Source organism: Clavispora lusitaniae, assembly GCF_014636115.1.
Source record: "Clavispora lusitaniae strain FDAARGOS_655 chromosome Unknown tig00002663_pilon, whole genome shotgun sequence".
NCBI lineage: Eukaryota > Fungi > Ascomycota > Pichiomycetes > Serinales > Metschnikowiaceae > Clavispora > Clavispora lusitaniae.
Genome location: NW_027093982.1, coordinates 856301 through 878837, shown reverse-complemented (window position 1 = coordinate 878837; position 22537 = coordinate 856301). Strand labels below are relative to the sequence as shown.

The window sequence follows — 22537 nt, the reverse complement described above, 5'->3', positions numbered from 1 at the left end:
AATATTGATTCGATAATATGGATTTGATAATATTGATTTGATAATATTGATTTGATAATCTTGATTTCAGAAGATCTATTCGTGTTAGATTGATCTCGTAGAGACTGAAGCGATTTTTCTGACTCCCGTTTCATGCCTAGCCAACTATTCGTAAAGCCTTCTATCTTGCTCAAACAATACGGCCAAATTGAAATGAATCCACAGAAATCCAAGTTGAGCCCAAAGAATTCAAACTATTCGTGAAAGTAATCTAAGAGGAAGTGACTTTCTTTCATAGACGCAACTAGTATCATCACCCATCTTTATTGTAGATGAAGTTTCTATTTATCAAATTACCCGCGAACCACTTTTCTTTCTCAAACACAAATTATCAGATTCGGACCTGATTTTCAACCCTGAAGGAAACAATTCTCCTAGCCAGTCTTGACTCTGCTGTAAACTTTGCCATATTCCACTTTTGCCATATTCCACCTTTCCTATTTCGCCATATTCCTTTGCCATATTCCCTTTTGCAACCGAAAATGACTGCATATACCCAGGTACACCTTCGCCAGATCCACGTGACGAGTCTTAAAACCTTCAATCACGTGGCCCAGTCTCCACCTAACCTCCAATGCACATCATCACCATCCAAGATTCGTTTGAGGCCGTTATCAGCGACGTGTCTGCAGGAATCGTGCTGTCGGAGCTGTTCTGGATAGCACGTCGCCGCGGCCAGAACGAGGCCCAAGAACTACATCACATCACGGTGTCTAACAATGGCAGTGTGGAGTTTTCTGGATCGGTTCAGTTTGAGCGCCAGTCGTCTGGTACGTACCGCGTGGCGTTTGGAAATGATGCCTACACGTTGGTGACGCCAGTAGCCACCGTGAAAACCACTTCCGACGATGTCACTGCTGTGGCAATTACAAGCGATGGATCTCGTCTTGTAGTGGGCTCAGCCAGCGGCAGCATCGCCACCTACGACACGGCCACGAAAACACCGATCGGGCTGATCCGACATGCGCATTTGCTTGCGGTCTCGGGCGTGTACGTTTTCCCGTCAGACAAAGTTGTGCTCAGCACAGGAGACGATTTCCTGGCCAAGTTATGGCCCATGCCGGGCACGCCGGAGGCTTCTCAGGCTGCAACTTCTGATAGCACAACGAAAGAATTTTCCGACAGCGCCACATCTGACGAAACTAAGATTCTGGTGCCTGCCGACACCGTCGAAGCTACGCGCACGTTCCGCCACCAGAAAAAGGCCATCACGGGCGCAGTACTTATCGGGCGCGGCCGCAATTTCGCCACAGCGTCGCTTGACGGCTCGGTGGATTTGTGGGAGTGTGGATCGGGCGCCGTGGTGTCGACTTTCCGCCGCATTGCTTCGCCTGAAGATCCGGCGCAGTGTTTGGCCATTGGCACTTGTGACGCTCCAGTGGCGCCTCAAGATCGTGTGAAGGGCGAGCTCCTTTTCGACTGCGACTCTGCTGCTCTCTACGTGGGCTATGCTTCGGGAACTGTGCAGCAGTACAACATCGCCGGCCACTTTCAAACGCCACACCGTCTTTCGCTTGACCTGCCCATTTCGGCTATAGCCGTATGCGGAGCATGGGTCGTGGTCGGCACTTCAGACGGCCGCTTGGTTATGTGGAACCCGCTGACCGATTCTCAGCACGCATTGGAGTTGGATATGAGCGAACCAATTGAACACATTGCGGCACATCAACAGGGACAGCTGGTGGTTGTGGTTTTAAGCAATGGGCCAGAGTCGCTTCTCCGCGTGACTTTCGACGCTCCAAACTTTAGCTACGAGTACTTGGTGGGGCTTTCGGAGCTCTTCCGTGTGCGTCTGGTGCACAGCAATGGAACAACTCTAGTGGTGGCGACACAGGACGAGCTAGCTTTCTTTGGAGTCGAAAAGTAGCCGTCCTCGGACCAGCCACTCGGGCTCCGGTCAAGTGCGTTCTTGCTTGACCTTGCTTGATCTGTCTACTCTACGGTCACATTCGCTCTTCTCTTGGAGGCAAGTTTTATATTGGTGGTACGATAGAAACCCTTACAACTTAGGTCTAGGGTCAATGGTCTTGAACACAGACTCAATGGCAGTGGCCTTCATCATGTTGCCCTTAATCTTCAACTTGCCATTCATAAACAACTTCTGGCCGTTGGCCTTTCCGTTGGCCAACTTGACAAAGTCAGCATCCTTCAACAACAATTGCACGTCGTTCTTTGGAACCTTGTCAAGCTTTTCAACCTTGCCGCTGTCTTTCAAATCCAACAACCACGATTGGTCCTTACCCTCCTTGTTTTTCAAAGTGATCACAATCACAGCCTTGACGCCACCAATGGCCTTCTTCTTGATAGACTCGTCCTGCAAGCCTTCACTCAACTGCTTGAAAAGAGCGGAGGCATTGAATCCGTCTGCGGTAACGTCGGACATTTTTGTGTCGGTTCAGGGGTTTGCGTGAAATTAAGATGTAAAACTTAGTTTGAAAAAAAGCTGTATTATAATGCAGCTAGATTGATGGATGGCTTGAAATGAACAAGACTGAAGAGGATTTTTCTGTTTGTCCCGCAAGGCGACTTATATATCCGGGGCTTGAATATTCACATGTTCTGGATCCGCGGCTTCAATGTGCACGATCGCGATAATCCTTCTCCACATTATTCCACATGAAGCAAAAAAATTAAGTCACAGGACATTTTCTGTTCTTAGCGCGGGGTGCGCTGAAAATCTCTCTTGTCTACTGCACCTGGCTATTCTTATTCTCGAAGTCGCCATGCCGCCTATCTCCTAGATCCGTGGCCTGTGGGATATTCATAATTGCTAAACAAGCGGAAGGTGTGTACGGCATATAATGCCCCGCCTTCGTCACTCTAGTCTGGAATATTTCCTCTTTGGGGCTTTTTCTCTAGCAGGCCGATGGTGACTATGTCTCTTGTGTCGGTATTGCCCATGTGTGTGCTTCCTTTTTCGGTTCCCTTTCCGTCGCTCGTGAAATCAGTCCAGACTGGAACAGAGTGACCATGGCCACACCCGTACACCACGATGCACTTCTTTGAATGCTCATCTCTCACTTTCATAGTCCACAATGGCTTTTTCCTCTGCTTCATCAAAGGCCAGATCGAAGGCCTCTGTTAACAAGCTCTTCGAGAGCATGCTTCCAGGCACCTCCTTGCTACCTTCCTCCTCAGGAAAAAGCTCTGCTACGGAAAAATTTGCTGCTCAAGTTAACAAGAAGAAGCTCACCAAGCACGAGATTCAGAAGGCCCACAAGGTGGAAAAAGCCAAGAAAAACAAGCTCATCAACCAGAAACTAGAGAAGGAGAAGAAGTTCAAGAAATTGGTGAAGTTCAACGTCATCAAGGCTCACAAAGAAGAAAAAGACCTCACGCCGGAGGAACAAAAATACTTGAAGAAACTAATAAAAAAGAACGCCAATGCGGTGGTCAGAGCGAGCGAGGTGGATGACCCTTTTGTGAAGGATGAAATCGATGCCTTGAGATCCGAAATTCTTGCCTTGACCAACGAAAAGTATGATAAATCACGTGATAGGAAGCTTGATGCCAAGTTACAGTCCTTCAACGACAAGATCAAGAAGGGTGTTTTGGCGTATCCAGGTTTGACTCCAGGCTTGGCCCCTGTGGGTTACGACGATGAGTCGGACGAAGAGTGATTTGTATATTACGTGTCTAAATAAATGAGTGACAAGAATAACTTTGCGCATTAGAACCCCAGCTCTACCTATTGTAGTTCTTAGATGATCTTCAGAATGCTAACGGCCCAATTCGAAAAGCATTTGGCGCACATCGCAAGTCTTTTTCCGAACACTTCTCTTTGGATCGTCCAGTGCCATGCTAAGCTGGTTTCTTGTTGAGGTCTGGTACTTCACGACTTGTCCCAAGTCTAATTTGATGAACAAGCCTTCGAGACAGTCCAAGCTCAAGAGTCTAATTTGTTCGTTGTTCACCAACTTCTTGTTGACAATGATTTTGGAAGTGACCAAACTTATTAATTTTGTCACAAGACTGCCCAAGTTTTCCAGTATTAAGTCTGGAGATTCATAAATAATCACCTTAAATGTCTGCAACGAGGCTTTCAAGATCGAAGCGTTCTCGTATGTCAACCCATCTAGGACAAGAGGGAAGATATCCTTCAAGTGTGGCTTCAAGATTTTCGTAGACACATTGTTCAACATGGTGGCCAACATACCCAAGCAAATCTCTCTTTTGTTCTCGTCTGATGCATTTCCAAAAGCGCTGATCAACTGGGGCAACACATATTCGAAAATTTGTTGTTTGTACAATAGCTTCACGTTCAAGTTCATGACACCAGAGATGATCTTGGCCTTGCTGTTTTCTGTGTTCATGAAAATGTCCAAGTCTGCCATCAAAATATCAAATGATTTAATGATTGTAGTACAGTATTTGTGGTTTGGAGACAGAAGCAACTGCTCGACCAAAGTGTCCACATACTTTTGCGAAATGGCATCGATTCTGTTCACCAATCCCTTGAGAATCCAAATGGAAACTTCTAGTTGTTGAACATTCTGCTCGCTTTCCTTAAAGTGTCTCGAGAGTAATTCATCAACGCTTGAGTCATTCTGTTTGATGAACTTATTAACCATTAAAGACAAAACTTGCAAGTAGCCGTTTGACACAAACTCGCTGGAAGATTTGGCTGAAAGCGCAATACATTTATCCACCGTTTCCTTGACATCACACGGAAATGAGGACGTTCTGTCTATTTTGGAAAGCAAATGCTTGAAAAGACAGACTTTAGGAGTGGGGTTCAGGAAAATGTCCACTGAAACACCCGCATACTCCTTTTTGCCCATGAAGAGAGGAACCATCTCCTCGAGAATTTTTTGGTGCTTGGACTTTTCAATGTAGCGAATTATAAGACCAAGAAGGCGTCCACTGAGCTCAAGCACAACATAATCATCTTGAGATTTTTTGACGGTGGCCGACAAAAACCTCGGAACAAAATTATCATACCAAGTGTTTGTCAAGAATGGCTTGACGGACTGTGTTTGAACAAAAGATTTGATCAAACACGAGACTATGTTGGCATAAACCTCACTATCATAGTTGTCGTAGGCTAGTTTGTTCAAAAAGCGGATAGACAAAACTTCCAAAAACTTGTAGTTTGCGCAAAGCTTGCTAATTAGGTCCAAGACGCCCGGTTCTGAAGTGTTATCCAACAAAGTTGGGAGGACGGTCTCAACCACCGCAGTAACGTGGGAGTTTATAGATTCTTCGCTTTCGTCTGACATGATGTGAACTAGACCTTTTGTTATTTCAATCAAAAGAATATCAGACTCCCAGTTGGAGGTGCCTGAGATTATGGCGGACAAATTTTCACTCAACCAGCCTAAAACCAAAGTGACGTCTTCGTGCGTAAGAAAATCATTGAGCGACATCAACTTGACAAGTTGCTGTGTTAGTTTGCATTTCAATGTTTTTTCCAACTTTGACGACGTTTGAAGTAGTTGCCCCATGAAGATCAAGAGATGGTCCTTGTACTCAATGAGTTTATTGGGTTTGTTCAACACTTTATGAGCGGAAAACACAAACCCTAAGTTGTCAATGAGCTCCCGTTGTTTAGCCACAGTCAATGCCACATCCACCTCATCCTCTTGGTCCTGTTTTTCCATTTCGTTAAAGTCGCTCCTAATGTATTTGCCCCAAACATCAAAGGAGAACAACGTTTCAACCACTGCATCGAACATTTCGGAGGAGACGCTGGCCATTGAAGTCATTAATAAGACAGCTTGCTTCAAAGTTTTGTCGTTCAAGGAAGAGTAGTTTGGCTTTAACCCTTCGAGGACTGTAGTAATAACGCTCTGCAACAGATCAGACTCGGCCTCAACGAACTTCTGGACAATGGCGCTCAACGTCATCAACGTGAATATCAAGGTCTTGTTGTCATCGGTGTCATCGAGATCCTGCGCATTCGGAGGCACAATGTAGTCAGTTTCAGGTTTGAAAACCAGCATGTCATTGTGCAAAATTTCAAACTTGAGTGAGTCCCAAATTGTGATCCAGTACTCTTCGATTGTAGATGTGGAGTATTCAGTCACACAAAGGAAAAGCGTCTGCACCACGTCGTTGCGGACTGCTGGATTTGTCGACGTCAATTTCTCGAAAAGCGAAGGAAATGTATCTTGCGCAAATTGGCTTTGAGAAGCAATAGTGGCTCGCAATTCCGCTTTCAACTCGGCCGCAGTGATTTTATAGGGGTCGTTAGCAGGCGGAGTGAATGAAATCGGGAAGTAGCAAAAGGAAACATCAAACAAATCGGTCAAGAGCTGGTCGTGGGTCTTATTGACGGATCTATCTTCGAACGTTACTTTTTTGTTGATGGCCGAGTTCAAACGAAACGACATGAGCAAGTTTCTCGGGTCCTTCTCGCTGGTGGCCACATGAACAAAAGTCGCCACGAACAAGTTGGCGTACTCGGGACTGGTGACAATGTTATCGGAGTGGTTTTCAAATAAAACACTCAACAACGCAAATGCCTCGTATCTGACCTTGGCCAAGTGTTTTCTGGGCTCGTATTTCGATGTAAGTGCATTGAGAACCGTTTCCAAATTGCCGTTGAGGTGGGGAATGAATGCCTTCGTCTGGACCAAAGACGCCAATCCGCCAAGAACATGAACTGTACTTTTCTCGTCTTCTAGCTTTGAAGCCAAAAATTGCACGAGCACACACACGTCTTGCTTTGTGAGACTCGTCTTTGCCGTAATCAGCTTTAAGGTGGCGCTCAAGCAGTGCACAGAGTGGGATCTGGTGGAAAGATCATCCGAAGTCAAAGTCGGGCCCAACGCTTTTATGAGTTCGAGAAGAGAGAGTTTTTTCTCGACGAAAAGGTCGGCCAAGCTTCCGGAAAACGCCTCTCCGTTCCCGTTATCGGCAGCTGCAGCTATGAACTGGTTGATCAAAGTGTCAGCTGAAGACATGATATGGAAAGACAATGGCGATAAGATCAATCTTGAATGTGCATATTGGGAGCGGCACTACTGGAAAGAAGACCAGTCCGATTCTGATGGAAAAAGGTTGGTCTGAGGAGAAAAAGTGTAGCATGCTAGTAGAATACGGTGAATTATATGATGTGTGGTTTCTTTTGTGTTTATTTAGTATCTATGTATTTTTCCGTGGCATCTGATGTTTTGGCTAATTCAGTCTAAGGCCAAAAGTGTATAAAAATGCGAATGTCGCAGCTGATTAGTGCTCGAAACATTACTGTATTAGGTTCGAAGGTGATGCTTTAACTGCAACGAATTCTAAATAATAAAACACAATTGTTTGGATAAAAACATGCTCGATGGTGAAAAAAGAAAAGAAAAAAAATAAAAATTCTTCGCTCCTCAAAAGAACTACAGATCTTGACAAGACTTATTATGGAAATAGCCATGATCTTTATATGCGAAACCATAGACCTGAGTTGGCATTTACCACCTATGGATAGTTTATACTAACACTGTTACAACATGAAGCATCAAAACGAACACTAGAGCTATCTTTTTAGGTCATTACCAGTGCCGATATCTGAGTTTTCAGTCATGATGAAGTCCAGATAATGGTATTCACTGATAGCTGGGTTATAAGATAAGACACCCCATTGTACCACTTCTATGAGAACATGGTTCCGTATGCATTGAAGCCAACTAGACAGTTGCTTCCAAAAATTAGAACGTAACGCAATTGTTTGGAATAAAGTTGTAGTCACCAGCTATTTGACCTGTTGAAACTGAACAGAAGAGCAGAGGTTCAATGACACGATCTTCGCAGAAAGGACTAGCCATGCTGGTTGTATTACTTTCGAATCTTAAGCAGCTTTCAAGTTTATAAGCCCTCTACTCACAGAAGCCAAACGATACGACAGGTAAACCACCAAGCCGAGTTACTACAGGCTTTTGTCTGCATTTTCACAGATCTCACTGCTAGCAAAAGAATATCTGCCATGCTTTGTGGTTTAGTTATTGCATTCTTATCCGAAGATGTGCCAACTTGTCTCGCTCCTTCTAATTAAATCAATTTGTTCTTGAAATTAAGAAAGTGTGCATTAAGAGGCTTATTCTTACTCGGAATCCATGTTGAATGTTCTTGCATTTGTATTCATGCTTATGCCCATGCAGTTTAATCATCTTTCAATCCATCCCACTCTTAATCTTCACCCATTCTATTTTTAATTCTGAACTTATGATTCTTCTGTCCAATCTACTTTCTATATTTATAATTCTGTAATTCCTCTCTATAATCCTCTGCTTCCATTCTGAATTCTTCCATCCATACATTGCCCATGCTTCATATCTGTTCACATATCCCCTACTTGTTAATCCCTTCTTGTTTATTCCTCACGCATTATCTTTATTCGTCATTCCAACGGTCTATTCGCGAGAATCCACTTTCCCAATTATTCCATTATTACCTCACTAAAACAGCGCAGTACCCATTGTCAGACTTTTCTACCCCAGCCATTGCCCCCACTACCTTACTTCGCCTCTTCTCTCTTTACGTTTTTCATTTTCCCTCGTATGTCGATTTTTTCCCGTTGTAGTCGCCTCCTTCGACACGCCTGCAGATCCACCGTTCTGGCGCCCTGTGCACACTAACATCACAGTCGCAGAACCACCGTGAAACTTGCCCAAACCACCAAAGCGCCTGCAAGCAAACCCGGCATTGCGAGCCAGAAAAAACACACGGATTTCTTTGCGGGAAAGTTTTCAGCCACACACTGCGCTTTCTTTTCACACAGCCCCAGCATTGCCCGAGAACCCAGCCGTTCCAGAAAGAGAAACGACCTGGGTGATCTGAAGCCTACTGCCGCAGAAACGACCATAAAATCCTTTGCAGTTGCAGCGCACGGCCATGATTGAGATTCCGGCGCTCGAGCAGCCCGCGTACGACCAGCGCGAGCTCGACCAGCTCCAGGAACAGTATAACCAACTTTCTGTTGATTCGCCCGACGATGCCTTGTCAGACAACACGATCCGCGACTTCAGCGGGCAGGAGATCATGGGACCACCTGCTCAGACAGACCAAAGCCATTCCAGCGACCAATTTGCCCAAACGGCAGATCAACAGCACGGACTAGAAGTAGAGGCAATCCCAGACCTCGAACCACGAGAACCGGACCTCCAACCAGAAATACACACAGAGCTTCGGCCAGCACAGCAACTGCAGACAGACTTTGCACGTCAGCTGCAGACAGACCTTGCACATCAACTGCAGACAGACCTTGCAGATCCAGGCTTGGAAAACGACTTGTACCCCGAGCCGGCGTCTTTGCCGCTCGCCCACATGGCGCACTCGCCCATGGCAGTGGACCTGTACTTTCTGGCGCAGACCCGAACAGCCGAGCTGTCTGGCGAGCCGTACTCCAGTCACGAAAGCCAGAACGGCTTTGGTGTCGATCCCATGCCTCCCAAAGACGAAGAGGCGCTTTATCTGAGCGCAGGCGCGTTCATGATCCGCCGAAACCCGATCCACGCTTCCAATGTGTCGTTGCAGCTCTCCGACTACGCCAAAGAGTTGGAGTCGAACCCGCAACCTAGCACAGCAGAGCCGCTAGAAATCATGTCCGACGCCACACCAAGCCTACGCAAAATGGCCCCCAACACGCTACCGCCGCTCGATTCGCCTGTGGCCATGGAGATTGTGAGCGATTTCGAAGACGATTCGGCGCATGACTTGGCCGACGCCGTCTTGGGGTCGCAGATTCTCGACCTGGCCCCGAAGCCGGCGCTAGCAAAGCCGTTTACGTCTCCGCGGTTTGTCGAACCTTCGCCGCAGCTCCCTCCGCCTCTTTCAGCCAAGTCGCTGCGCTTGGCGTTCCCTCTAAACGAAGAGTATGCGCAGGTACGCAAAGCTGCCGCTACAGAGCCCAAAAACCCGGCCGAGTACACTTTGCACATTGTGTTCACGCAGTTTGTTCGGCACGCCGAACGTAAACTCAACTTCTGCCTCGAGTATCCGCTTCTGCACGAGCCTCCGATCATCGAGCTTCTCGCAGAAGGCGTGGACCCGCAATTCGACAATATTGTAGCTTCGCTCGGCTACATTGCGAAACGGAAACCGAAGCCTGTCATTGACAGTGTGATGTTCTGGAGGAAATCAAAAAGTGAGGTTGCGGCTATGGCTGCAGCCGAGGTTGAACGTGTGGTTAGCCTATCGCATTCTCGTTCTTCAGGTGATCCTGTTCGTGCGCCCGACTCGTCTCTGGCGAACTCTCCCTCGCAGGTTTTGCCCAAAGCCGGCTGGAAGGGGAAACGTAGTCTCAGTCTCATGAGAACGAAAAGCTTGTCCAAATTTGCTCACCGCCGCAATAACTCTGCTGCGGCATCCCTCGATACGGTTAATACGAGCATCCAGGCTGAAAACTCCCCCAGCACAGGCCAAAAGGGCTATTACGAAGAACAGGTGACTTTGGCCCGAGAAACAGCAATCCAGGCCGAACGTAAGTCGCTAGCATCCATTTACATTCTTTGCCGTGTGTTGATCGAGGTGGTGAAGCAAACCTCGTACGAGACAATGGGCGAAGATCTTGGCGGGAAGCTAGAGGAGATCGTGTACACCCAACTTAAAACTACAGATCCCGTCAGTGCAAGCGAGTCCTTTGTGCGACTGGCCAACTGGAATCTTTTTGCCGAGCTTCTTGGCTTCATTTCGGAAAAGAGCTTTTTGACTGTCAGCGACCGCTTTATTGCCGACTTGGAAAAAGTGCCGCCCAACGTCAAGCATGAGGAAGAACCTCACTTGCATTTGTTGATCCATGGTATGCGCTATTTGAAATTGACGAACTACCCTCTCGAGAAATTTGAGGAGAGCGCAGATTTTCTACAGTCTTTGACGAAGTTCTTCTGCAACACCAAGAACCAAACCATTATTTTTGCATACGCGGACGTCTTGAGCAACTTAATTTTCCCCTTGGCTTCCGTTTTGACTGCTGAGGCCAACCATCCTTTATGGGTCGAAGCAATCACAAAAATTTACAATAAGCTGCACAGTTTGTGGACTATTGCAGACTCGATGCTTTTCTCGTCACAATCGAGCTTTTCTAGTTCGAATGGGGGATTCTCCCACTTGAACATAAATGATTGGGGCACCTCCCTAAACCTCATGACTTCTTCTCTTTTGGTTGCACCAAAAGAGATCTTCTCAGATAAGTGGTTTCAAATCGTGGAATCAAGCGCCACTAAATTGAAACCTAAAGTGGATACCGAAGTCAAAACGAAAATGATGATCAGTATATCTAGGCTTCTTTGGACTTACATAAACAGGCTTCCAGATACTTTGAACAACACCATCAAAAAGTTGGATTCGTTGTTTGACATTTTATTCTTCAGTTCCAATGTGGCCGGTAAAAAACAGCAATGGATCGCACTTGATAACCATTTGATCAATGCCATTTCTGAGATTATCCGCATCGCCGGTTTTCAGCATTTTAATTACGTATTGGAAAACGTCATTTTGAGACTTTTGCGTTCCAGTTTCAATGGCCTGTCATTGGAAAATATCTCTGCCGAGAAGTTGATTATCGTCATAAAAGCTTACATGTTATGCTTGAAGGATTACAAACTGGGAGAACGGCCTGAACTTCCATCAGACAAGGTTTTGAATGACCTTTACACTGAGGTGGTTACTAATGCTGATCAGAAAAGAAAGCCTTTCCACAAGACTGTGGAAAAAACAATTGACCATAACTCTCTGAAGTGGAACAGACTTATGTTTGACCAAAGACGAACTCAGAATCTTGCAGCACATGAAGACATCTGTAAGACTTTTGTGTCTTTACTCAAATTGCTCGATTCAAATTGTGGGGCGACCAGTTGGGTTAAAGGTGAATCATATTCATCAATGGACTATGTCAAACCATTGTCGGGCTTGTCAAATTTCCACTTTGGTATTGACTTCTCAGTTCTGAGTACTCGTGATGTTCAGCTCAATCTTTTTGCAACTTTGATAGATGCAGCAGCGTGGTCTATTGTCCCTCTTTCAAGTGACAGTGGCCCGTCTCTGATGGGCATTTCTTTCAAGAGTATTGTCGAGATTTTTGTCCGCAACTCAATTCACGAAAACGAAGTTGTTGCTTCCGCGTCAGTAAATGCTCTTGCAAAACTTGCTTCTCGAAATAATGCTGGACATTTTCTCACAACATATGCTAGAATTGCATTCAGATTTACCGACAAGCCGGGACCTTCGTACGAAACGGACTATTTCAACTCTGAAGAGTTCATTAAGCTATTAAGAGTGTACGTGGAGCTCTTGAAATGTTGGTTGAATCAATTCAACGAGGATGACAGTGCGTCAGATGCACTTGATAACGAACGAGAGGATATGATGGATAATGAAATGCTCAACGATCTCTATCAGATCAACCATAAAGCTCCGGATTTGACAAACCTCGAGCCGCTGTCGAACTTAAAACCTTATGACAAACTCGAATGGAAAGCCATTATTACTATCATCGAGGAAGTTGAAGGAAATGGGTTGTTTTTCCTTTGTTCACACGACTCCCGGATCCGACTGATTGCCATTTCCATATTGAAGTTGGTTGAGCAATTCGACCAGTCCATTTATAATAGTACAGAAAAGGACAACAGCCCAACGCCATCACACGCAGAGTCATCGAGGGGCCATTCGCGGAGCTCTTCTAAGTATGTTGCGGATGAAGGTACTAGATTGATTCAAGTCATGGAGAACCAGGACTTTTTTGAGCTTATTAAATCAGTCAGAAAAGAACTCAGTGTTCCTGAAAGAAATCGATTGAGTAAATTGAAAAGCAAAAAGGGGATAATGTTGAAGTTTGCGGCTTCCGACTATGGGATAGACTCGACAATCTGGTTTAGAGTTTTCCCCAGGCTCCTCGAAATATTCTTTGAGCGCTGTCCAATGCCCGTTGCTTTATGTCGCTCTATTGTGTGTGTTCGTTTGGTACAGATGCATGAATTGGTAGTCGAGTTTTCACAGAATTACAAAAACTACACTTCGTCACTTTTTGGTAAGGCGGCAAGCTCTACTCCACCCGAAGTATTGGTTGACCAGTGGAAGTTATATTTGATTTTCGCGTGCTGCTCGTTGACAAGCACTAATGATCAAAAAATCTCTTTTCCTTCGAAACCAACCCATGGGCGGAAAAAATCCTTGCCCATGTACATTCAGCACCAGAAGATTACTAGTGCTAAGTCTGTGTTCAGGATGGCTTTACCTTTACTCAAGTCGCAACAGAACATGATTCGAGATGCTGTGATTGAGGGTTTAAGTTCGGTCAATGTGAATACATGCCGGTCCTTAGCCGAAAATCTTCCAGTTTCTTTGAACGATTGGGAGATAAATAACACTAAGCGTGATCCCTTTGAGGACAGAATCAGAATTGAGGTTGTTCACATTTTGAGTATTATAACTAGTCGTTTCAAAGCAGACTCCATGCTTTACGCTGATGCACTGACTGTGGCAAATTTGGTGTCATTAATCAAGAATGTGAAGGCATTTTTGTCCAAATCTCATGTTCAGACTCAGCCTGAATTTCAAAGTCTCAGGTGTTACTTTAGTGCATTGCTCGAAAATGTGTTTTGTGGATTGAAAGATAAGCCAGATTTGAATCGTTGGCTCCCTTTTGAAGCCCGTATAGGCTGCTTCAATTTTCTCAAAGAATGGTGTGGATATGGCGACTCGAAAACGATTTTTGAAGAGCGATATGCCGTCATGAAGCAAAAAGTTACCCAGCAGAAAGAACCAATGACAGCTGTGGCTATACTCGAATTGGAGAAGAAAGCTCTTCAAAGTGCATCTTTAAGTTGCATGGCGACCATCTGCTCTGGAACACTTAAACAAACGTTAAATGTGCCAGGAAAAGTGGCTGTTATATCTTTCGACTCAAAAAGCGTGATGGATTGGGTTTATGAAATTATTTGCTCAGACAACGAGAAACTCCAAGTGATTGGAAAAACTGCTTTGAAGAATATTTTGACCTCGAACATCAACAGTGAAGAGATATACCATGAAGTTCTTAAGCAATGCTACAACCCAGAAAACTCTTCCCGAATTAAAGAAATTTACTATACAAACTTAGTGAACACGTTTATATCACACAAACAACTTGATCTGATGCCATTTGATATTTTCTGTCTCTCCACTTTTTTCGTCGGAGCAGACAACTACGAAATCAGATTCGCAGCTATCAAATTGATCAAGTTTGTTGCCAATAAGTTTTTGCCAACTTCATCCACGGACAAATTCACTGAAAGTGTTTATTGCTCGACCGTCGTGGTTTACAAAAAAGTGCTTTTTGAGATATCAGTGCATTTAGCCTCTGCTCATTCCAAAGATGCATTTACATACATAAGCTACTTGACAAAGTACTTCAATGCTGTGGACAACTCTACTAGAAGGGATATTTTAGCGTGTTTGTTACCGTGGGTTCAAACTGTTGAGTTGAAATATTTGAACGAAGAAGGCGTTGCCAGTAAAGATGCTGTGGATGTAAATGATGCTTCAGTCCCTTTTGCTTCTCCAGGAGAAATAGATACAGCTTCGCTTATGGTACTTAATAACTTGTTTGAGATCACAGTGAAATTCAGCAAGAAGATTTCCAACGAAGTTGAAGCGCTTTGGGTGGCTCTTGGAACATATCCAAGAAACTCTGATATAATTTTTGGTTATATCATTGGTACATGTTTGGAAAAAAGAAACCCCAGCTTTGTGTCTTACTCGAGACAAATTATAGCATACCTTGTCTTCTCAAAACCAGACCTGTCCTACATTGTTGATAAGTTGATAGCGAACTTGGAACCAAAGGCCATGGTGCCTCCTTCCGCAAAGCCAAAACCAGCCAATGTGATGGAGCTCAATGAAACGTTTCCATATTCCGCCAACCTCAAAGATTTGCTCCCTTTGAACGGAAAAGAATCTGCGTTTTCCCTTGGACAGTTATCCATGGTGTTCTTGGTTGATTTGTTGAGATCAAACAGTGAGATAATCATGGAGCATCTTCCATTGCTTTTGCATGTTTCATTCTCTTTGCTTGACCATTATTTCACTCTCGTTCAGGAGCAAGCAGTTTCTTTGCTTATTCATTTAGTGCATTTGATAGCACCTGGAAATCCAAAGTCGGCGAGGATCCTGGATCTTTTGAGACAAAAGGATCACCAGAAGAATCTCTGGGTCTATGACGATTTAAACAACGACAAGAAGGGCGGGATGACCCCGAAGAACATGGATTTATTGGTGCGCTATATTTTGGAAGTGTTTGCTCCTACAATCCCGAATTTGCAAACTGATTGGAGCCGTGTTTGTTTGAAGTGGGCAACAACGTGTGCTGTTCGCCATATTGCATGTCGTTCCTTCCAGGTATTCCGGTCGCTTTTATCCTTCTTAGATCAGAATATGCTCAAAGACATGTTGCATCGTCTTTCGAATACGATTGCAGACGAAGCGGTTGAAATCCAGGGATTTGCTATGCAAATTTTGATGACATTGAATGCAATCACCGCCGAGCTTGATTCTGAGAAATTGATTGATTTTCCACAATTGTTTTGGTCTGGTGTGGCGTGCCTCAGTACGGTTCACGAGCACGAGTTTATTGAGACAATTTCCACAATGTCCAAATTTGTTTCCAAGATTGACCTTGATGCTCCTGATACTATTTCATGTTTGATTGCAACGTTTCCTTCTAAATGGGAGGGAAAGTTCGAAGGTTTACAAGAACTTGTCTTAGTCGGCTTAAGATCTGCTACAGCATGGGAACCAACTATCAAGTTTCTTGACAAATTAAACCGACTCAAGGATAGTGATATCATTGGATCGGGAGACTCTAGGTTGCTCACGTCTTTGATCGCCAACTTCCCTAGGTTTTTACATGCATTAGACCAGAAGAAAATCACTTTGGAGATCGAAGAGGCGTGTCTCCTAATTGGTAACATGGCCACAAACAATGGTAAGCCAGGAATAGCGAGAATTTTGAACTCTCTTGCAAAAAACAGATTCAGATCCAAAAAGGACTTTTTGGTGCAGACCATTTCCAGTATCAGATCCAGTTTCTTCCCCGAATACGAGTCACAGGCGCTCATTCTTTTGTTGAGCTTCCTTTCCAATAAACTTGGATGGATCAAATTAGAAACATTGGGCATCTTGAAGTACGTTTTCCCTTACGTGAATTTGCAAAGAGAAGAATTCATTGGTGTGGGAGCAGATTTAATCTCGCCACTCCTCCGTTTACTTTTGACAGAGTATGCTGAACCCTCTTTGGAAGTCATTGAGGAGGCGGTGATGATCTCAGGCTCTCAACTTGATAAAGACTTCTTGAGAATGAGCATGGGCACCACATCTATGAAGAAAGAGTACGAGAAAACAGTTTCACTTTTTGGAATTCCGGAAGATAGCGGTTGGGCCATTCCTATGCCAGCAATCACGGCATCGAACACAAGAAATAATGTGCATGCTGTATTTGCGACATGCGGAGAGTCTACAGTGGTGGACGAAAGACGTCAAGATTCGATTGGAGAGGAGATCCATTTCCTCATGGAAGATTACTATGAGCCTACTTCAGACAATGGGGATAATGTTTCCATGGGAGTAGAAGAACCAGCAGCATCTTTGAGCAACATGTGGGCAGCATTGGATGATTTTGATTCTTTCTTCACCAAACCTTCTGACACCAGAGGGCATCATTCGTCACGGGTTCCAGCCAAAAGAGTCGACAAGACGTATCATGCGCACAGTGTTTCTATGGACACCAATTCCAGCGATTTGACGTCGCCAATTGACTCAGTACCGCAAGTGTACGATAATAAAGCGCTTGTGATTCTCAACCGGAGTTTGGCGAGAACGCAATCGAACACATCTTTTAAAAGCAGCTTGGCTGACAACTATGGGTCTCCCACGCATTATGGGATCAGTGAAGGTACAGCTACAAAAAGATCATACATCCCGTTCCGCAACAGCCGTCTTTCGAGGAAAGTGGAAATGAATGTGACGCCGAAAATGACATCAGGCGCAAGTGTCTTCGAGCAAAGCGCCTCGTCGCCTGCTTCACGGATGTCGTTGAAGACAAGTCCCCAGTTTCTCAATCTGCACACCAACAGCCCACAAGAACCAGTTTCTCCGGAATCAAACAACCCGGACTCGAAGAGACTAGATCTGTTGTTGAACGGGAGAAAGCGGAACAAACGCACACAGGGTATGTAGATAATTTAGGTTTTTGGATCGATTTGCGTAGTTCAGAGATAAGGCGAGAATATAAGCAATCACGAGCGATTTATCAGAATCAATACTGAAATGACCGAACACCAGGCATCACATCTTTTGATGCTCATATTTTTTGGGCTTTGTGCTCACATTTCTTATGTTTTTGAGCACTTTAGTGTAAGTTCTAAGTCTTTAAGAGAAGCATGTTAGTCTCGGCAATCTATCTATGAAGACCCAGAGATGGCACACGAAAAAGAAACTACATTAAAGAAAAAAAAAAAGATGGAACCTCTATATTCCTTCGTCTCATTGAGAAAGGACCCTGATCCTGTCAGTATTTTATAATTATCTTTTATGTCTTTTTTCTTCAGTTGGCAGATGCCATCGAAGCTGATGGATAGGTGTGAAAGTCTATGTAGTACATGTGCGAAACTGTACAAGATTGAAAAAAAAAGAACAAAAAAATCAGACTAGCAATCGACAATGCCACCAAAGAAGAAGCAACAAGATGCCAAGCCCAAAAGCAAAGCCCACGAGGACAAGGGCTTCGGCATGAAGAACAAAAACAAGTCGAAAAAAGTCCAGCAGCAAATCAACCAGATGAAACAAGGTGTGGATGGAGGTGCGGCTAAGAAAAGAGAAGCGGAGCAAAAGAGAAAAGCCGAGGAAAAGAAAGCAGCAGAGCAGGCCAAGAAGGAGGCGGCTGCTTTGTTTGGCATTGTCCAGCCCAAGGTTCCGTTTGGTGTGGACCCCAAGTCGATTTTGTGTGAGTTTTTCAAGAAGGGCGTTTGTACCAAGGGAAACAAGTGTAAGTTCTCTCACAACCCCGAGGTGGGCCGGAAAGATGTCAAGAAGGACTTGTACACCGATGCTAGAGCAGAAAAGGAAGCCGATACTATGGACAACTGGGACGAGGAGAAGTTGAGAAAGGTCATTTTGTCCAAGCACGGGAACCCAAAAACCACCACAGACAAGATTTGCAAGTACTTCATCGAGGCGGTGGAAAACGACAAGTACGGTTGGTTCTGGGTGTGTCCTAATGGAGGTAACGAGTGTATGTACAAACACGCCTTGCCACCTGGATTCGTGTTGAAGACCAAGGAACAAAAGAGACTAGAAAGATTGGCCAAGGACTCCGAGCCACAAATCACCTTGGAGGAGTTTATTGAAATGGAAAGAGGAAAGTTGGACCGGTCCAAGTTCACACCCATCACATTGGAAACTTTCAAGGAGTGGAAGAAGAAGCAGAGGGCCAGAAAGGAGGAGGAAAAGAAGAAGGAAAACGCCAAGCGGCCATTGACAGGAAGAGAGATCATGCTCAAGAAATTCGCAGACAAGTTTTACCTGGAAGAGGACGGCGACCAGGGCGACGAGATGGACTTATCGGAGTTCAGAAGCGCTTTGCCAAATGGGGACGAAGAGTTCAAGGACTACGGAGATGGATCCGACTACGATTTCGACGAGGAGAAGAAGGAGAATGGGGAGAAGAAAGACACGGAAAAGGACGTTGTGGAGGAAAAGAAGAATGTTGATGTGGAGGAAAAGGAGAATGTGGATGTGGCCCAGGTCGAGGCTTGAGCAAATGTGGTGCATTTTGGGGAGTTGCTCCTCTCATGTAGATCCCCGTGGGATCTACCCGGATATGACTGTGGTATCTTGGATATTTACGTGTAATATAGAGCTTAAAGCCATTAGACTGGTAAGTAGGAGAAAACATACGAAAATAGGCGACGAACGAGGGAAATCCATGTTCGCTATTTCCAAAAGACTGCAAGTCAGCCAAGATATGATGCGATAGGGCTAATAGCCAGCTCCGCTGCTATGAGCACACGTTTTCGCCAATGCCCTCGCTCCTTTAGTTGCACTTTTCCGAGAGACGGCTCACAAGCTTTACGGCTTGCTCGAAACATTCTTCATCGTCGTCCTCAAACAAGAACAACCGGGTACCTGTACCCTTCAACTCTTCCAACACATCAGCAATGCGCTGGAGCCACAAGGCGCCTCGCTTGTCGAAATCCTCAAGTTCATTGAACTCATCAAGCCCGTAGAGTTGCTGCAACGTGTCGTAGGAATTTCTGTACTCGCCTGTTCTAATGTCAGGCGATTGCGGCATGGTTGTCCTTCTGCGGGGTGGGGGAGGAGGCGGCGGCGTGGCACGAAGTTCGAGGGCCGAGTCCGTGGCAGCATGGCCGAGATACTTCCGTTCGGGGAGGGGCGGGATTTTCTCCGCACGGAGAGCCTGTGGTTTCCGTGGAACCATGGGTGGTTTGGGCTTGCTGGAACTAGAGTCTGGCGAAAGACGTTTTGGTGCTGTAGAAGTGCTGGAGCTGCGTGCTGGCTGTAACTGCGTTGCCTGGGTGTCTGTGCTTTCTGTTTTCAGCGAGTCCAGCATGTCTGCTGTGCGTATCATGCGACGAAGCTCGGCCAAAACGAGCGCATCGTCAACATCGGACACCAGGCCGGGAACCATGCGGATGTAGATGGCGCTGATGCGGCCCGGGTACAGCGCAGCCAAATCCGCATACGCCTCGAGGTCCTGCTCACCGGAATCGCCCACACACACAAATGTCTTATGTGGGAAGTGGGCCACCACTTGGAAGAGCGATTTCCGCTTGCGCGACGACAGAGGTTCCATCAACGACAGAATGATGTTGCCCGTGTACTGTTTCAAGTGGATGGATCCGGGCGGTAGGCCCACCGTATCAAAGTACTGTTGGATCAATGCAAACAATTGCCACGGAGAGTTCGACACGTAGTGGAAGGAAACGTCAGCGTGTCTAGCCCATGCCTTGTACCATTCCACCACGCGCGGGATATTCCACGAGCCAATGTCTCCGGCAAGAAGCCGCAGCATGAGCTCTCGCTTGTCCCCCACCACCCCGGTCACTTTAACGGTGTCGTCAATGTCCGAAATGATGCCGAGGCCCCTGTCTTCGAGTACACAAACCTCCTGGAACGCTGTGACTTCCTCGTCTTCCTGTGCTGCGACACGAACCACGGACGGCTCGTACAGCACTTCGACATCGGCCTCGAAGTGGCCGTTTGCGTCTGTAACGGTCGAAACCTCCACCAAACGGCCTTCAGTAGGGCTGGCGGCGCCCACCAACACAGACACGCCTGCCGCCAGCACAGACCGGGCAAGGAACGGCGCAAGCCGGTCACGCACAAGAACGTCGGACTCGCCCCGCAGTGGGGGAACAGGCGGCACCGACGAAATCAGCTCCGTGTCGGGCGTCTCGGAGACCAGGTCCTGGCGAAGCGCCGGGTTTTCCAATTGCAGCACGGCCTGGGCTGCGGCGGCGCCTTGTGAGCGCACAATCTGGCGGGCCAAGGACAAAATGAGCCTGTTTTTGCGGCTCATCACGCCAGGACACCACACCCAGCCACGCACAGAGACGACGTAGCCGCCAGGGGTGCGCCGCAGGTACGTGGGGAACAAAGTGATGGTGGATCCGCGTGGAATAAGATCGTCGGAGCGACCGGACGCTAGGGCAGACACAGACAGCGCCAAGCGGGGGATGTAGGTGTCACGGGCGGCACGAGCCATGCCCCATAGGCGCTGGCGGCGGGACGGCGCTTCGGGCGAGAGGTTTTCTCTGCCCGAGAGGCTGGGCTCCGACTCCGAGAGGTCCGAGGCGTCTGACCGCGGAACATGCGAGGCTCTGTCGGGGGCCGACTTTGCAGACACGTAGATGCTTTCGCTGCCGGCGCTGGAGTTGCTGATGTGGCTGTTGCTGTAGTTGTAGTTGGTGTAGTTGTGGTTGTAGTTGTACTTGTTGGTGTTGGTGTTGTTGTGGTTGTAGTTGTACTTGTTGGTGTTGTTGTTGGTGCTGTTGTTGGATTCAGTCTTTCCGTTTCTTGGATCGCTTCCAGTTCCATTCTTTTCACTTCTTTTGTTCGGCTCGGGACTTTCCCTGCCTTCGTTCTCGGAAAAGAGCCCCGGACGGCCGCTGAGCGCCTCCGATCTTGCCAACAGAGTCAGGCTCGCGTCACTGTGGCCAAAGCCTTTTCGCTGCAATCTTTGGAGGCTGTCGTCGCTTCTGTCCCTGGGCGCCGGAACACTTCGGAGCGCCATCCAGTCTCTCTGGCTGGGCCGTTTTTCTTTCTCGAGGGTTCTTGGAAGCCGCCACGGACTGGTTCGGAGAGCACGGTAGTCCTTGTACACTGCACGGAGAAGGGCGAGCTTGGAGCTCAGACGAGGTTTACGAGGGCGCCAGAGGCGGGCGAGATGCTTCGGAAGCGGAATGGCGGAGCAGAAAAATGGAGGTGCCGTGCAGCAAAGAAGAAGTTGTTGCGCGAAGAAAGAAAAGGAGGAGAGAGAAGAAGAAGGAAGAAGGAAGAAGGAGAGAGAGGAAGAAGAGAAGAAAAGAAGAAGAAAAGAAGAAGAGAAGAAGAAGAGAAGAAGAAATGAAGAGAAAATAAAAGGAAGATAGAAGGAGGATAGATGGGGGAAACAATGGCACTGATACCTGTTGCATCCATGCGAACTATACGAGGCTGGCCAGTCAATATATGGCAGAATGAGCAATTGGATTTGCAAGCATTCAATACTGTATTGCTGTGGAATTGATTTACTAGATCTTGAGGCGAATGGTTCTTATTTGTTTTTATTAGTGGTGAATATTATTAGCATTTAGTGTGGATTTATTACGTGGATCTTAGTGGTGAGGATATACTACTTGGGTCTTAGTGGTGAGGATATCCTACTTGGATCTTAGTGGTGAGGATATCTTACTTGGATCTTAGTGGTGAGGATTTATTATTTGGATTTTATTAGTGATGAATTGATTTACTTGTGTCTTTACTACATTTAGTCTATATGGATGTAGGTGGATCAGAGCATTATGCTATGACATAGATGTCCCCAATTAAAACGCACGCTATTGGAAAGCGTCGATCTTTGACGGAAGGTCGATAAGAACAAAGAATTCTTTACATTATCTGGTACGAGTACGGTGGATAGAATGTTTTGGTATTGTCTTGTCGTTCAAAGAAAGATACACCAATAAAGTAGAATGCTGATTCTATTAACCATTGCACCAATATCAAACCTTTGAGATGCCGATGCTCTAAAATTATTTCAACTGGAATTTGATGACAGTCTTACAATCTTATAACGCACATTTGTCTTTCTAATCTGTCTTATCTCCACGTTCGGGGCGTCCAGATTAATTTACTAGTGGGCGAATACAACTTCAATTAATAGGTGTCAAATACGCACCAATATAACTTCATAAGCTAGCAAACTTCTGAAATACTTGAATAGATTGTGTATTCGATTCTTTGGTTTGCAATCCATTTCCCAGCTTTCCCAAGGCTACCGTCACTTCTCTACTTTTCGTCTGTCAAACACGATGCTCACACA

General features: G+C 46.0%; 6 protein-coding genes across 6 annotated transcripts; 4 read left to right on the top strand and 2 right to left on the bottom strand. All coding sequences in view use genetic code 12, as the record gives it.

The window, feature by feature from the left end:
- Positions 1 to 613: 613 nt before the first annotated feature.
- On the top strand, positions 614 to 1906 carry FOB63_005017 (WD40 repeat domain-containing protein; the record flags this gene model as incomplete). The annotated part of the gene is made up of 1 exon (XM_002617297.1): positions 614 to 1906. The coding sequence occupies one exon, from the start codon at positions 614 to 616 to the stop codon at positions 1904 to 1906; it is 1293 nt and encodes a 430-aa protein (XP_002617343.1).
- Positions 1907 to 2038: 132 nt separating this feature from the next.
- FOB63_005016 (uncharacterized protein) lies at positions 2039 to 2422 on the bottom strand (the record flags this gene model as incomplete). Its single annotated transcript, XM_002617298.1, has 1 exon — positions 2039 to 2422. The coding sequence occupies one exon, from the start codon at positions 2420 to 2422 to the stop codon at positions 2039 to 2041; it is 384 nt and encodes a 127-aa protein (XP_002617344.1).
- A 652-nt stretch (positions 2423 to 3074) lies between these two features.
- On the top strand, positions 3075 to 3659 carry FOB63_005015 (uncharacterized protein; the record flags this gene model as incomplete). The annotated part of the gene is made up of 1 exon (XM_002617299.1): positions 3075 to 3659. The coding sequence occupies one exon, from the start codon at positions 3075 to 3077 to the stop codon at positions 3657 to 3659; it is 585 nt and encodes a 194-aa protein (XP_002617345.1).
- Positions 3660 to 3758: 99 nt separating this feature from the next.
- Positions 3759 to 6944, bottom strand: MET18 (Met18p; the record flags this gene model as incomplete). Its single annotated transcript, XM_002617300.2, has 1 exon — positions 3759 to 6944. The coding sequence occupies one exon, from the start codon at positions 6942 to 6944 to the stop codon at positions 3759 to 3761; it is 3186 nt and encodes a 1061-aa protein (XP_002617346.2).
- Positions 6945 to 8856: 1912 nt separating this feature from the next.
- On the top strand, positions 8857 to 17172 carry CAS4 (Cas4p; the record flags this gene model as incomplete). The annotated part of the gene is made up of 1 exon (XM_002617305.2): positions 8857 to 17172. The coding sequence occupies one exon, from the start codon at positions 8857 to 8859 to the stop codon at positions 17170 to 17172; it is 8316 nt and encodes a 2771-aa protein (XP_002617351.2).
- Positions 17173 to 17655: 483 nt separating this feature from the next.
- On the top strand, positions 17656 to 18750 carry TMA46 (uncharacterized protein; the record flags this gene model as incomplete). Its single annotated transcript, XM_002617306.2, has 1 exon — positions 17656 to 18750. The coding sequence occupies one exon, from the start codon at positions 17656 to 17658 to the stop codon at positions 18748 to 18750; it is 1095 nt and encodes a 364-aa protein (XP_002617352.2).
- Between the last annotated feature and the right edge of the window lie 3787 nt (positions 18751 to 22537).